Raw genomic sequence first — 16,538 nt, forward strand, 5'->3', positions numbered from 1 at the left:
AATGTCTTCCAGTTTAAACCTTCTATCGCCTCTTGATTAGTATGGCACTTATTTTAAATTACAACATTTATATTTCCCACAGTACTCATGGTCATTGATCAGTGGTTTCAGTGCTTTCCTTCCTGCTTTGACTGCAGCTGTGTTTGACACAGGAAGACATTTTTACATTCTTCATGATTATACTTTATTCTTTTTGGGGGAAGTGCAGCTTTAAACCTTCACATGATTCAAGTCAAACCAACAAATCAATCTGAACGATCACAGGTGGGAAAAACTTCTGTAGACAAAATGAAATCAAACCCAACATTTAATCCACAACATGATTAAAAACATGATTCTCCCAAATCACCAAGAGCTGCACATTAACCACCACAATATATTTTTATTCTCTGTGCTTTCAAATATGAACACTGTTTACTTTCATCTCTGTTTCATTAGTTTTTGTTAACATCTTCCTGTGCATCACAGCAAACACTCAACTTCTCCCAGCATGCTGAGCTAATGATTAGTTGGTGTTTTTCTCCAAACACTCTCTCACTCTTCTCTCAACGTGTTCACAATAAACTGTGAACAGACACCGAGGAGAGCAGCAGAAGACCTCATTCAGGAGCTAAACTCAACATGAACTGAACTCACAGTAAAGTTAGCTCGGTGCTTACCTTTAGATGAGCCCACAAACCGAGAGAAACTCCGCGATGAAGCTGCAACTCTTTCCAAACACAGGAAACAGATCAGGGAGCAGAGACCCACGTGGTTCACGCTGATCTCAGCTACGATCCAGGAGACAAGGGTGGGCAGATCGATGCAGATATCGATCCAAACGTTGGTTTAGTTTGTTTTATCATCCAAAATCAGGATTTTACTCGCTTAGGATGAAACGGTAACTCCGTCTGCGTAAACTGTTTCCAGCATGTGATCCCGGAACAGACTTCTTCTTCTTTTTATTGGTTATTGGCGGTTGTCAAACACCAAAATGGAGCATTACCGCCACCAAATGGTGTGGAGTGGAACGTCGACACCCAAAACTGGAATAAGGCCTGACAACTTTCACTTCTTGAACCCTTTTGCAGTAAACTTACGTTTTGAACAGCGGGCGCGTCAACATTATCCCCCTATTCAGCTTCTCGGCGACTCAAAGGTTTGACAGTCACCAATAGTAGTGATCAAACCAATATGTCCAAATCTTATTCCAGATATGACCACCTCCTCTCTCCTACTCGTTCCTGTGCTTCTCATTTCTCCTACCCTCCTTAAATTTTTATACAACCATCGTCCCCTCCTTTCTTCCTCCCACTTTTTTTTTTACCATGTTTCCTTTATTTCTTGTCTTATTATACTCGTTATCTCTGTCTGACAGAAGTTAATAGCCAGTTCAGTTAACCCCATGTTTTGTGGCTTTCTTCACAACTCTGTCGTTTCATTTCCTCTGACTCCATAGTGAGCTGGAATCCATAAAAAGCCAACTATAAGTCCCATCATGTGTATTTCGTTAAATGTTTGCTGAACCTCTGTTAGTACATCTGCTCTACTTTCTGAGTGGCTACACTGTAAACTGGCCAATGAAGAGCTTCAGTCTGAACAAATGCCTGATTGTAACGGTCACATGTCTTCTACCCACTGAACAGCTGACAGTACTGGAAGCATTTCTCCAGTGTGTACTGACGGTCCACCATTGATCCTTTTCAGGTACCACAAATGCTACCCCGGTTTGACTGGCTGTATTCTTTGATGCATCTGTATATATTTGTACATAATTATAATACTGATCAATGTAAGTCTGTACTGTATGTAAGTTTAAATTAAATTCCCTATTCTTGTTCTTCTTTTCGTGTAATGTGAAATCTACTGTGACATCAGAATATTTGGCTCCAGCTTATCCCAGGAACAACATTGGAGATTTGAGCGCAGTCCTAGGAACAGCTAGGATGCACAGGACCCTCAAGCCCCCAGGCCTCTTTTAGAGGACCTGAGCTTGAATGATAAACCACCTGCATGGGCAAGAGGGGAATTTATCATCTTTCTGTCTGGTTGTTTTTTTTTTAACATCTATTTTTTATTATTTGTTAAGAGTGAGTACAAGAAAAAAATTATTATAATATGATGTGTTAAACTTGTTTAGATTATAGGAATAAGGAAGGATTTGTCTGTGTTTTAGTTTGGCTTAGCTGTAGCCTGAGAGTGTGTAATTGTTTAGAGAGAAAGGAATTTATGGACACTGGGGGTCTGCTGTCATAAATGGAGGCAGGAAGCTACAGTGTGGGGTTGCTGATGCTGATGCTTGTACCTTTAATAAAAACTCATAATTGTTATAAGTTAGAAGTAGGTTTGAAGGAGACTCTCCACATGCTTATCTGTAAATGTAAGACAACAAGAGGCCACTGGCCCAGTGGATGCAGAGTGGGGGTCTCAGTGTTTGTAATATGTTAACTCTGTTTTGTGTGTTGTCTAAAGTAATCTGATGTAGCTTGGTGAGGAGATTACTTTTGACCGGCAGGAAGTCACAGAGACACACACACACAGTGCTTTAACTGTTACGCACCCACATGCACACTCACTCACGTGCACACACATACACACGGGTACGCGCACACACAGGCAAGAGTGAATTCTGGTCCACACTAGTTAGTGGCGGCAATGCCCCACCTCCTTATTTGCAAACCACGAAAAAAAAGTGAGCATGCACCAGGAGAGGAAGACTGTGTCCAAATTCAGGGGATTGATACTTCAAATGCCGTATTTGTAGGCAATTATGTCACAGTGATGCGATGAAGGCTTTTCAAAGTCGAAGAGTCCTCCAAATGTGGTGACGAACGTGTCCTACTTTTCCACAGATTTCAAGGATTGGTTGGGTGTGGGGCGGAAGGGGCTTGAGCACCCGTCCCTTTCCTGATGGGAGCCCAAAGTGCCCGTTTGTTGAGGCATTTTTTTTATGTGTGTGTACTTGTGGAGTCCTGTCTGTGCCCCTCAAAAATAATATTTAACTATCAATCCTAGTTTTTGCTAAATAAAAGGAAATGACTTGCATCAGTCACATGATCGCCATTAACCAATGGGTATTTTTGAAAATGCAGATTTTTCTATGTGTTTGCACCTTTCGTCCACACGAAAACTGCGTTTTTGGTCACTGAAAACGGAGATTTTTAAAAACTCCGGCCAGAGTGGATATTTTTGAAAACTCAGTTTTTGCATTTACGTGTGGACGAGAAAAACGGAGAAAACGCAGCGTCAAAGGTGTGCGCCTTTTTTGACGTCACACTGTGCGCCACGTTATTGTTTCGGTGAAATGAATTTCTACAATACTATTACTGTTAATTGTACTCTCTGCAGTGTTTAAATGCTTACATATACACACAGTTACTGTCCCTCCACACATACGACTCGGTTCTGCTTCTATGCCCCAGCTTTGTTTACTTTTTCCCACTGAGGCTTCCAGACTTCTGATTGGCCAACATTTCTGCACGGTTAGGAATATTTTTGCACTGTTGCTTTGGCATGTTCATAGCAGCGTTTTCCTTCATTTCTGCCTTTACGTCTGGACGGGATTATTTTTTAAAACGAAAATGGAAAATCTCCGTTTTCAAAAATACCCGTATACGTGTGGACGTAGCCACAGACTGATGCGACAAAACCAGTAAGTAGGTGTACAGTGCACACTGTAGTCTACAGCACACAGTATTAGCTTATTACGTACACGTTGGTAAGTTGTCTTGTGGCAACTGACGAATTGAAACAATTGAGCGTGCTGTGTGTGCAACAGCGCGACACACATTACCTGTCCTTTTATTAACTGTACAAGTAGTGCTGGTCGTAGCTGCTGGCTAACTGGGTAAGGCTGTCATGGGTCTGTAGCTCTGTCAGCGTTTTATGGAACATATTTAGTTTTAAAGTAAGTTACAGGGCTTCTCCTGCCTTTCCGCGAGGGCTTGTATTTCACTAAAAGCTATCTAATATTCATGTCCACATAATTATGGATGATTATAATTAATATTATATATAATTAATATTTAAAAATCACACGCTGTATTTTAAAGAACATACATTAAGAAGCAGATCATATTAGATTTATATTTTAAATAAGACAAAATGCTGATTTTACAGCAGTAAAATGATTGTATCTCTACAGTTTAAACATGTAATAAGCTTTCTGCCTGCACAGAGTGAATAGTGAAACGAATACATCATGAATACAATATTTCATATTTATTACTTTCCCCCCCTCATTGCCTTATTATTGTAGCTCTAGTAATAAATAATAAGGGAAGGATTCTGGATCAGCACCATGATGCCCAAAGTATATCCAGTATTCTGAAGAAGGTCTAAAATGTCACTGTGTGTGTTTTATGTATATAGATTTTTAAAATTATTATTCATGATATAACATTGTCCAGACATGGCTGGTAAGGACATGGGGAGGAAACAGAGCTGTGTGAGGCTACTAAAGGCAGAGGATTCCTCAGCAGCTGGATTACAAAGAGCACAGGTAACATTAACACATGGACCAGTTGTTGGAGAGGTATTCCAGTATAAGAATAATAATAAGCACAACTGGAATGTTTTGCTGCTGTCACAATTTTTATTATAGATTAAGTGCAGGAGTTGTTAGGTGTGGATAATTACATAATAGTTTATTGCAATAGCAAGTTGTGCCTTGTTCTCAGATGGACACCAAGTGGAGAGTGATAGATGAGATGAGGGGATGTCATATACTGGCATGAATTCAAAATTCTGCTCCTCACATACAAGGTCTTAAATAATCAGGCTCCATCTTATCTTAATGACCTTGTAGTACCATATCACCTTATTAGAGCACTTCGCTCTCGCACTGCAGGCTTACTTGTTGTTCCTAGAGTATTTAAAAGTAGAATGGGAGGGAGAGCCTTCAGTTTTCAGGTCCCTCTTCTGTGGAACCAGCTTCCAGGTTGGATTTGGGAGACAGACACTATCTCTACTTTCAGTTCTGTTCTAGGATGCCCTCTGGACCTAGAGGTGGTGAGTGACAGGAGAACGGTGGCTAAGCTGTCATCCCTGTTGGACAACATCTCCCACCCCATGCAGGAGACTCTGACAGCTCTGAGCAGCTCCTTCAGTGGCTGCGGCACCTATGATGTGGGACGGAGAGATTTCGCAGGTCTTTCCTCCCCACTGCCATCAGACTCCACAGCACAAGAAAGACTTCAACTGACTAAGCACACACATCCACACATGTGCAATACTCTTTCTGGCATCGTTGTATTATACTCAATTCTATATAGCATTTGTAGTCTATTTTATTCGATTGTATGTAGTATTTTATTTCATTCTATTCTGATCCGTGTTAAGGACAGAATGAATGGGGCCATGTATCGTGAGATTCTGAGCCACAACCTCCTTCCATCAGTGAGAACTTTGAAGATGAAATGAGGCTGGGTCTTCCAACATGACAATGATCCAAAACACACCGCCTGGGCAACAAAGGAGTGGCTCCGTAAGAAGCATTTGAAAGTCCTGGAGTGGCCTAGCCAGTCTCCAGACCTCAACCCCATAGAAAATCTGTGGCGGGAGTTGAAAGTCCGTGTTGCTCGGCGACAGCCCCAAAACATCACTGCTCTCGAGAAGATCTGCATGGAGGAATGGGCCAAAATACCAGCTACTGTGTGTGCAAACCTGGTAAAGACCTATAGTAAACGTTTGACCTCTGTTATTGCCAACAAAGGTTATGTTACAAAGTATTGAGTTGTATTTTTGTTATTGACCAAATACTTATTTTCCACCCTGATTTACAAATAAATTCTTTACAAATCCTACCATGTGGATTCATGGTTTTTTTTTTCACATTCTGTCTCTCACAGTTGAAGTGTACATCTGGTGCAAATTACTGACCTCTGTCATCATTTTAAGTGGGGGAACTTGCACAATCGGTGGCTGACTAAATACTTTTTTGCCCCACTGTATTATTCCAGTGTTTTTTCTCAAAATTTTCTATGCAACTTTGCACTGTCTATTACTGTAACAAAAATTTCCCACACGAAGGATTAATAAAGGTTATCTTTTTTTATGCAACCAAGACTACATATCTCCCGTACTGGCATCCTTACAGTGGCTGCCAGTTAGGTTTTGAATTAATTTTAACGTTTTATTATGTGTTTTTAAGGCGTTGCATGGGTTAGCACCCTCAAACCTTTCTGATCTTTTAAATTGGTTCGCTCCTGTAAGATCACTGAAGTCTGTGGATCAGATGCTCTTAGCTGTCCCAAGGTCCAGATTAAACACAGAGGATAAGAAAGGTCTGGCCTCTCTTATCTGGAAACAAAATTAACAAAATTCATTGAAAAACCTGTGGCAAAAATTCCTTTTAGTTTTGTTTTGTGAAACTACAAACTGATGAACTAGATTACTGGTAGAATGATGTATAGAATGATGTTTTTTTCTACAGTTGACAGGCTAACAAACCCTCCTGTGTCAGTGGCAGCTGAACTTCATTCGACCATGACCTGCAATGACTTTGCCAAATTCTTCACAGAAAAAATCCAAAAGATTAGACAAGCAATTGGTACATCAACAGCAGATTCAGGATATGTACTGTGTCCACCGAAAAACTGTTTAAACACCATGAAACAGTTTCACCCGATTAACAGCAAAGACCTGGAGGACATCTTAGGTCAACTGAACTCCTCCTCTTGCTGTTTAGATGTCCTGCCAACAGGTTTTTTCAAAAAGGTCTCAAAGACTTTAGAGTCAGACCTGTTACAGATCGTCAACTTTTTTTTAATATCAGGTGTGTTTCCAGAACCACTAAAAACTGCTGTAATCAAACCTATACTAAAAAAGGACAATCTTGACAAGACACAAATGAACAACTACAGGCCGATCTCAAATCTCCCATTTTTAAGTAAGATCATTGAAAAAGCAGTTTCTCAACAGCTCAATTACTTCTTAAAACAGAATAACTGCTATGATGCCTTCCAGTCAGGTTTTAGACAGAACCACAGCACTGAAACCGCTCTGACCAAAGTGTTCAATGACATATGTCTGAATACAGACAGTGGAAAAATGTCAGTCTTAGTTTTACTGGATCTCAGTTCAGCATTTGATACAGTTGACCACAACATATTACTCAAATGACTGGAGAACTGGACAGGTCTTTCAGGAACTGTACTAAACTGGTTCAAAACATACGTAGAAAACAGGAAATACTTTGTATCAATAGGTAACTTCACATCTGAGCAGACAAGTATCACATGTAGAGTTCCCCAAGGTTCCATCTTGGGACCCCTTCTGTTTAACATTTACATGCTCCCACTGGCACAGATTATAAAGCACAACAAAATAAACTATCATAGCTATGCAGATGACACACAAATATATATCACAATGTCACCAGGAGACCGAGGCCCTGTACAGGCTCTTGGTAAATGCATTGAGGAAATTAATGACTGGTTGTGCCACAATTTTCTCCAGCTAAACAGAAACAAAACTGAAGTAATAGTCTTTGGTGCCAAAGAAAAACGATTACAGGTCACCAGAGAACTTCAATCTATACACCTAAAAACCACCAACCAGGCGAGAAATTTGGGTGTAGTGATGGATGCAGCCCTACACTTAGAAAAACACATTAAGACAATAACAAAGTCAGCTTACTATCACCTCAAGAATATTTCAAGGATAAAAGATCTGATGTCTCAATAGGACCTGGAAAAACTAGTCCATGCATTCATCTTTAGTAGGCTTGATTACTGTAACAGCATCTTTACAGGTCTACCTAAAAAATCAGTCAGACAACTACAGCTCATTCAGAACTCTGCTGCTCGAGTCCTCACTAAGACCAAAAAAGTGGACCACATCAGTCCAGCTCTGAGGTCCTTACACTGGCTGCCTGTCCGTCAGAGGATAGACTTTAAAGTCCTGATGCTGGTCTATAACGCTCTGAATGGTTTAGTACCAAAATACATCAGTGACCCAGTATGAACCTTCCAGATCCCTCAGGTCATCTGGATCCATTTTTCTTTAAATCAGTTCTCAGAGTCAGAACCAGACACGGAGAAGCTGCATTCAGCTTTTATGCTCCTTATATCTGGAACAAACTCCCAGAAAGCCTCAGATCAGCTGAAACACTCAGTTTATTTAAATCCAGGTTGAAGACTCACCTGTTCTCAGCTGCATTTGAATAAAGCACCAAATCCACACTTTTAAGCTTAAATTTCAAAACTTACATTTTAACTACTGATTTTATCGACTGTTTTTTAATCAATTTTAAATCGTGCTTTTTATTTGTTTTTGTTTTTGAATGTCTCTGTAAAGCACTTTGAATCACCTTGTTGTGGAATTGTGCTATATAAATAAACTTGCCTTGCCTATAAATGAAACATGGTTTGCCCTCTTATGCATATTGTAAAGATGTATCATGACTAGTAATGTGGGATACCACTGATTTCATTTCTGATTCGATACCAAGTAAAATTCAGGCTGGTATTGATGATACTGAACCGATACTGATACTTTGTACAAAAAATTATTTTATTTATTGTATCTTCTATTGTATCTCCAATTTTAGCGTCATCATGATTACAGGACATCAGACTACTTGTTCTTATCACTTAATAATGCAGAAGTCATCATATAATAAAAAAACTGAAGTGGTGCGCTATTTGAACACCTTGCTGGTTATAACAGAGGTAGGTACGGGGTTATTTAAGGTCAAGGGTAATTCTGTCCAGGTGTTGCTGATGAGAAGGGGCAAACCATTTCCTACTGTGCTTAGCCTAGTTACTTGTTGTCTGTGTTTAAATGGAAATTTAAATGGACGTTGCAAAGGAAATAAATGCACCTTTAAGCCCCCTCCTTGATTCAGAGTCTTTCCCTTGTCATGTAAATGGTCTCCTTGACTCTGGTCTCAAACAGGCGTTCCTCCCTGTCCAGGATGTGTACCTGTGTTCCTGGAGGACAGGCGGGTCCATGGACCAGTCCACAGCTGAACACCGTACTTGGGTTCAACTTCCAGTGAAACTGAGGCCACAGCTTAGGACAATAGAAGATTGAAAAATGCTGCCTGGTCTAATGGGTCTCAATCTCTGCAACGTTCAGCTTTCAGAATTTGTCTTAAACAGCATAAAAGCATGGATCCATCCCACCTTGTATCAGGAAAACATTGATGAACTCTGAGCAAATGAAACCACAACTTTAAAAAATCAATTCCCAAAATTAATTGTTTCGACATCTTAAACACAAAATCATAAGTTTTAATACCTACAGCAAGTTTAAGGAAAAATAAAAGATTTTAAAGATCTTTCAACCTTTTCTTCTCAAATATAAAACAGCAGATGGAACTTACATGCATCTTTTATGGAATTGTCTAAAAATATCTAAATTCTGGCTCTGCATCAACAAGGAAATGAACTTGATACTAAACTGTAAGATCTGTAAAGATCCGGGTCAATTCTTACCACAGTTGCTGCCTCTGAATAAAAATCTGGACAAAAAGAGATCCACATTATTAAATAAGCTTATGTTTAATGTCAGGAGATGTGTTATTGAACTGGATTACGGAGCAACCCCCCTACTGTAACTCAGTGTTACAAGGAAATTTTTCATAACTTTCAGGTCAGATTTTTAATAAGCTGCAGGAACCCTGTTCAGTGTGAGTGGAGAGCAGCCAAGTCTCCTCCTCTGATAAACCTCCATCTGTGCCACTGAAAACAGTTCATCTGACTGACTGTAAACATGTTTCCATTTGTCACTTCAGCCTTTACTCTGAAATACAGGAAATGAAATCACAGCTCAAAATTCTTCATCCAACTGCTGGAACAAAGCGAACCACTCGACATGAACACTGAAGCAGAACAGTTTAGAAAGCTTAAAATGAGACTAGAGAACCATTTTCATTCATAGTTGCCTCATCAGATCTTTACAGGAGATTCACTCTGAACTCTGTGGAGCCTGATCTCAAGGGTTTTGAGTCTGACCCTGAAAGCAGAAGAGGATCTTTCTGTCTCTTCAGATTTACTGTGATGGGAGTGATTCCAGCCCCGAGTGATGACACTGATGTTTGCACAGAGCAGATAATTTAGTGAATGTTTGGGCACATTGGTAACAGTGAAACAGTTTATTAGTAACGTGGGATCGTTTGTGTTCGGTGTATGAACTGAGATTCCTGAAGCTCTTGTCACACTGGTCACAGCTGTAGTTTCCTTCCATGTGTGTACGTTCATGATAGTTACGATTAGCTGATTGTGAGAAGCTTTGGTCACAGTGTCTGCACTTGTATGGTTTCTCTCCTGTGTGGACTCGTTTGTGTGTTTTAAGCCCACCTGCAGCAATGAAAGATGACCCACACTGATCACAGATGTGCTTTTTTGTCCCGCTGTGAATGAGTTCATGTCGTTTTAATCCATTTGATGTGCTGAAGCTTCTCCCACATTCATTGCAGTATTTCAGTTTGTCTCCAGTGTGTTTACGTTGATGTATTTTCAGGGTTTCTTGCCGACTGAAAGCTTTGTGACAAAGGTCACAATGAAAGTCTTTCCCACCACCACAGTGATGACAGGGTTGAGAACTGGATCCATCTGTGTCGCTCTGCTTCTAAACAAAGACACAACGACAGTGTAAGTCAGTCCTTCAACATTTTTATCCTGAACGTCGCCTGAAATAAAGAGCAAATAAAAAACAAACAAAAATCATAACTGAAATGAAAATCTGAATAATCACTCAGAGCTGCTTTTTCATGCAGTAGAATTGCCGAAACATCAGAATCAGTGAGCTGCAAGCTTTCAGCCCCGACCATGTCCGTGCCGTCAGGGGAGAAAGGCGACATCTCACTGATTCTGATCTGCGAGTCGGCGCTTTGTGTTTACGTCTTTGTGCAGAATCCGTGTTCCTGCTCTCATTTACTGTTTGGTGGTTGTCGAAATTGTATGAGGTTTTACCAGAGATTCGGGCGTTTCGGGAAAAAATAAAATTATAATAAAAAATCGATTCAGGATTTTAATGAATCGATATCACGTTATCCATGCCAGACTCGATTTTAATCGGTAAATCGATTATCAAAACCCAACCCTAGCTAAGACAGTTTAATGAGCAGAGTTGTTCCAAACAGTCAGGCTAAAATGACAAGATAAAAATATAAATACATACCTCACAGTAACTGCACTTGTAGAGTCTCTTTCTGGTGTGGATCTTTTGGTGTAGTCTCAGGTCATGTGGAGATTTAAAAGTCTTCTCACACAGGTCACATTTATAAGGTCTCTCCTCAGAGTGGGTAAACATGTGTTGTTGGAACTGCGTGTTGGTTGTAAACTGTTTGCCACACTTTTCACAGCAGTACACATCATGTCCGGTGTGAATGCGTAGGTGTATATTTCGGTACCCTATCTGACTGAAGGTTTTCCCACAAATGTCACAGCTGTATGCCTTAATTCCAGAGTGGGTAACTAGATGCCTCTGTAAGCTGCTACTGTGAGTAAAAGCTCTGCCACACTGATCACAGCTGTACGCTTTAACTCCACTGTGGATGACTTGGTGCTGTTTCAGAGCATCCTTCCAGGAAAAAGTCTTTCCACACAAGTCACAGCTGTACGGTCTCTTTCCAGTGTGGATGACCTGATGATGTTTTAGTGAACCCTTCCCAGTAAAATCCTTCCCACACTCGTCACAGGTGTATGTTTTCTCTCTCTTTCTTCTGTGAGGTTTGTCGGCCTCCTGAGAGCGCTGACTTCTCGCTCCATGTTGGTCCTGCAGTGACAGAGATACAAACAGAGGCAGTGAGTGAAATGCAGTCGTGGAACAAACTCAACCTTCAAACTCCATTAACACTAGTTTTAAACCTGAAGGTGGAGTGTGGCACCAAACACCTTAAAGGTCTCTTATCCCCACCTGCTGGTAGTTCTAACACATTACATCCAACCTGGTGTTAAAAATAATTCATGACTGTTCAAACACTCTAAAATCATTTTTCCTTATTTTCCTTACTTTTACTCCCCACATTAAAAAAAGGACTTTCTACTCATTACATTTTCAAAACAGACTTTTTACTTTTGGTTTGAGGAATTTGAGGGGAGTTATTTCATCACTAAGGGCATCAAACTGATTTGAGCCTGAAAAGTAACACATGAAAGACAATCCTGATCGTGTACTAATCACCAGGGTTTGAAACATAAAAAGAGATGAAAGAGGCAAAACTGTGAGTCATAGTCAGGAGTTAAAGTGAGACGTTGTTCTTCTTTCTTTTTTGCACAGCACCTGAACAAACAGGTAATTTCAAATGCAGCGTTTCTATCAACAAACATCAGCAAACACACAAACCGTTTGTGTGCAGTTTGTCTCACAGTGTGTTGCTGGCTAAAGGTCCAGCTGCTGTACATCACAGGGAGAGAAAAGGAAGAGAGCTAACTTCACTCAGAGATGGAGAAAGATAAGACACACAGGACAGGAGAGGAAGAAGAGAGGTTAGATTTAATCAATCAATCAAAGCTTTATTCACCACATGCAGGTTGCCTTGCAGTGAAATGGGACCCCCCCCGACCTTACACACACAACACAGACATTACATGGGGTTACAAGTTGGAGATCGGTAGCGTTACAGAAAAACACTTAAATGTACACTACAATGGGAAAGTACAAGAGGAAAAAAAGAGACCTCTACTCGTGCTGTGCTTCCATGGTAGGACAGCATGAGAACAGGAAACAAAAAACTTCTCTGTACAAAAAGCACATAAATGTCCACAGCACAACTTTGTGAAAGACATGACAAGCCACAGGATTGGGTGAGGAGTGAGGAGTAATCCGAAGCGAACACAGCAGCCACCCTGCACAGCGCTACCATTCCAGCACACAGACCCGCCGTGTTCCCCCGCAGGAAGCAGGAAACAGGAAACAAGCATCGAAGGCGTTTGGAAAGGGAGGGGGATGAGTGTGTGCTTATCAGTGTAAGTGTATGTGTGTGCGCGTGTCCAGAGTTCAGCTGAGACAGTGTCCTCCGCCCTATCAGGCTAAGTAAACAGTCTTCCAGCCAACCCAGGTGGCCTTGCATGGAATGGGAAGGAACAGACTAAACACAGTCGTTATCAGGGTGTTTTGTTGGGCTCCAGCCTTGAGGCCGCAGCTGGCGCCGAAGGGGTAGCCGCATGAAGTGATGATGGTTTTTACTTTAGTGCGAACAACTCATATGTATTTCAAAGCTGTTCCAACGCTGGTCTCTCAATCTCCCGTTGGAGAGCCGTGAGCTTCTCCATGATGTTATCCAAGCTTACGCTCCGTGATGTTGTCATTCTTGTGGTCAAAGAGCAGGTTCTGAGAACTCACGACCGCAGTGCACTTCCCAAGATTTGATCCAATTTGCGCTCAAAGGTGTTATTGGAGCTAGCCCCTCCAGATGTAATCCAGTTTTTCACTCAGAGGTCTTGTTCTGAGTATTCACGGCAGCCATGCGTTCTCCAAGATCTTCTCCGTGCTGCACTCAATGAGCCCATTTTGAGAAACTCACGCCTCGTCCCATCATTTCAATCCCAGCGGGCAGCCTTGTGGGGGTTTGAACAGTCAGTTCCACTTCCTTAATTCTGCAATAAGCCAGGGCCAAGCCAGCTCCGATCAGCAAGAACCCTGTTATCATGGTTCCGAATAGGTAGATATCTTAAGCACTCAGGCTCACCCGAGCCCAGACTTCTTGTTGAGAAGGGGTGTCAATTGCATTCACAGACCAGTTGATCAAATCCATAATTCCTCAAAGGGAAGGACTGCTCAGTCGGATTTGATCAACTGGAGATTAAAGCTTACATGTAAGTCCTCATGTGTTGAAATCAGATATTGGGTCTGTACATGTGACATTATGTTTTTTCTTTCAGATTATGAAACATGCTGCAAAACAATCTGAGGGAGATTGACTGTGCCGCCTCAGATGCAGCCTTTTCCATGCAGTAGAATTGCTAACATGCTAGCACAGTTTAATTTGCAGAGTTGTTCCAAACAGTCAGTCAACCAGATCTGTCGCTCGTGCATTGAATGTTCATTTCTCAACCATAAGCCGTCTCCACAGGCGTTTCAGAGAATATGGCAGCACATCCAACCGGCCTCACAACCGCAGACCTCGTGTAACCACACCAGCCCAGGACCTCCACATCCAGCAGGTTCACCTCCAAGATCGTCTGAGACCAGCCACCCAGACAGCTGCTGGAACAATTGGTTTGCACAACCAAACAATTTCTGCACAAACTGTCAGAAACCGTCTCAGGGACGCTCAACTGCATGCCCGTCGTCCTCATCGGGGTCTTGACCTGACTCCAGCTCGTCGCTGTAACAGACTTGTGTGGGCAAATGCTCACATCCGATGGCGTCTGGCACGTTGGAGAGGTGTGCGCTTCACGGATGAATCATGGTTCACATTGTTCAGGGCAGATGGCAGCTGAGAATGTCCCAGTTCTTGCATGGCCAGCATACTCACCGGACATGTCACCCATTGAGCATGTTCGGGATGTGCTTGACCGGCGTATACGACAGCGTGTACCAGTTCCCACGAATATCCAACAACCTCGCACAGCCATTGAAGTGGAGTGGACCAACATTCCACAGGCCACAATTGACAATCTGATAGACTCCATGTGACGATGTGTTGCACTGCATGAGGCAAATGGTGGTCACACCAGATACTGACCGGTTCTGGGTCCCCAGACCCCCATTAGCGCAAAAAACTGCACATTCCAGGGTGGCCTTTTGTCAGATCAGCATCCTGATGTGGCACACCTGTGAGGTGGGATGGATTATCTCAATATGGCAGATGTGCCCACTACCACACATTTGGACTGATTTGTGACCACTGTTTGGGAGGGATGGTTATATTGTGTATCTGGAATGAATTTTAGGTCTCTACGTCCATCCCATGGGGAATGGGAGCAGTAACAAAGGTGTTGCGTTTATATTTTTGTTGAGTGTATGTTTCATACTCTGGTGATTAGTACACGATCAGGATTGTCTTTCATGTGTTACTTTTCCCGTTTCTCAAGTTGGTTTGATGTTTGATGCCTGCAGTGATGAAATAAAGCCCTCAGATGCCTTAAAAGTAACACATCTGTTTTGTAAATGTAAGGAGTACAAAATACGATTTTCTTTTTCTAATGTAGGGAGCAAAAGTAAAATATTTTCCTTCACTGAATCAACTTTTAAATGTTACATTGTAATTATTAATATTGAAAAATGACAAAATGATAGAAATATATAATAGGAAACAGGAAACATAAAAAAGTATAGACTTGGTAAACATTTATTACTTTTCTGAGTGTGTTAGCATGCTAGCATTAATAACTGTGTACAGCAGGAGGGATGGGCATGATCTTAGAGTTTAAACAGTCATGAATTATTTTTAACACCGGGTTGGATGTAATGTGTCAGAACTACCAGCAGGTGGGGATAAGAGACCTTTAAGGTGTTTGGTGCCACACTCCACCTTCAGGTTTAAAACTAGTGTTAATGGAGGGAGTTTGAAGGTTGAGTTTGTTCCACGACTGCATTTCACTCACTGCCTCTGTTTGTATCTCTGTCACTGCAGGACCAACATGGAGCGAGAAGTCAGCGCTCTCAGGAGGCCGACAAACCTCACAGAAGAAAGGGAGAGAAAAAACACACCTGTGACAAGTGTGGGAAGGATTTTACTTTTAAGGCATTCCTAAAACAGCATCAGGTCATCCACACTGGAAAGAGACCGTTCAGCTGTGACTTGTGTGGAAAGTCTTTTTCCTGGAAGGGTTACCTAAAAAAACACCAACTCATCCACAGTGGAGTTAAAGCGTACAGCTGTGATCAGTGTGGCAGAGCTTTTACTCACAGTAGCAGCTTACAGAGGCATCTAATTACCCACTCTGGAATTAAGGCATACAGCTGTGACATTTGTGGAAAAACTTTCAGCCACATAGAGAGCCGAAATACACACCTACGCATTCACACCAGACATGTTGTGTACTGCTGTGATCAGTGTGGCAAACAGTTTACAACAGACTCAAGCTTGCAACAACACATGTTTACCCACACTGAGGAGAAACCTTATAAATGTGACCTGTGTGAGAAGACTTTTAAAGCTCCACGTTACCTGAGGCACCAACAGATCCACACCAGAAAGAGACTCTACAAGTGCAGTTACTGTGAGGTATGTATTTATATTGTTATCTTGTCATTTTAGCCTGACTGTTTGGAACAACTCTGCTCATTAAACTGTGTTAGCATGTTAGCAATTCTACTGCATGGAAAAGCAGCTGTGAGTGATTATTCAGATTTTCATTTCAGTTATGATTTTAGTATTACTGTAGTATTATGGTGGTAGTATTGTAGTTATTGCAGCCCAGTAAAATGTGTTAACTGAAACAGTAAAATGTAATTGGACGTCTGCAGAGATGCTCTTTATTTATGTTGAAGGACTGACTTACACTGTCTTTGTGTCTTTGTTTAGAAGCAGAGAGACACAGATGGATCCAGTTCTCAACCCTGTCGTCACTGTGGTGGTGGGAAAGACTTTCGTTGTGATCTTTGTGGAAAAACTTTCAGTCGAAAAGACAATCTAAAAGTACATCAGCGTAAACACACTG

At 41.5% G+C, this 16,538-nt stretch overlaps 2 protein-coding genes across 4 annotated transcripts in view; both read right to left on the bottom strand.

Annotated features, from left to right (window-relative positions):
- The window catches only part of LOC147321739 (uncharacterized), a 32,814-nt gene extending 31,891 nt beyond the window's left edge, over positions 1–923 (bottom strand). For all 3 annotated transcript variants that reach the window (XM_086305770.1, XM_086305773.1, XM_086305772.1), the window contains exon 1: positions 660–923. The gene's annotated coding sequence lies outside the window, so the exon portion shown is untranslated. The remainder of the gene's footprint in view (positions 1–659) is intronic.
- A 3,673-nt stretch (positions 924–4,596) lies between these two features.
- LOC147321740 (uncharacterized) overlaps positions 4,597–16,538 on the bottom strand; it is a 48,007-nt gene continuing 36,065 nt past the window's right edge. The window contains exons 4-5 of the mRNA XM_086305809.1: positions 11,107–11,703; positions 4,597–10,554 (exon numbers count right to left, since the gene is read on the bottom strand). Coding sequence (XP_086161935.1) covers positions 9,976–10,554; positions 11,107–11,703 — 1,176 coding nt within the window. The 3' untranslated portion in view covers positions 4,597–9,975. The remainder of the gene's footprint in view (positions 10,555–11,106; positions 11,704–16,538) is intronic.

This window comes from Aulonocara sp. 'chitande type north' Nkhata Bay, linkage group LG9 (genome assembly GCF_057382095.1).
Source record: "Aulonocara sp. 'chitande type north' Nkhata Bay isolate Kocher_YH1m ecotype deep benthic linkage group LG9, A_spYH_male_GT1.1, whole genome shotgun sequence".
In the NCBI taxonomy this organism is placed as follows: domain Eukaryota; kingdom Metazoa; phylum Chordata; class Actinopteri; order Cichliformes; family Cichlidae; genus Aulonocara; species Aulonocara sp. 'chitande type north' Nkhata Bay.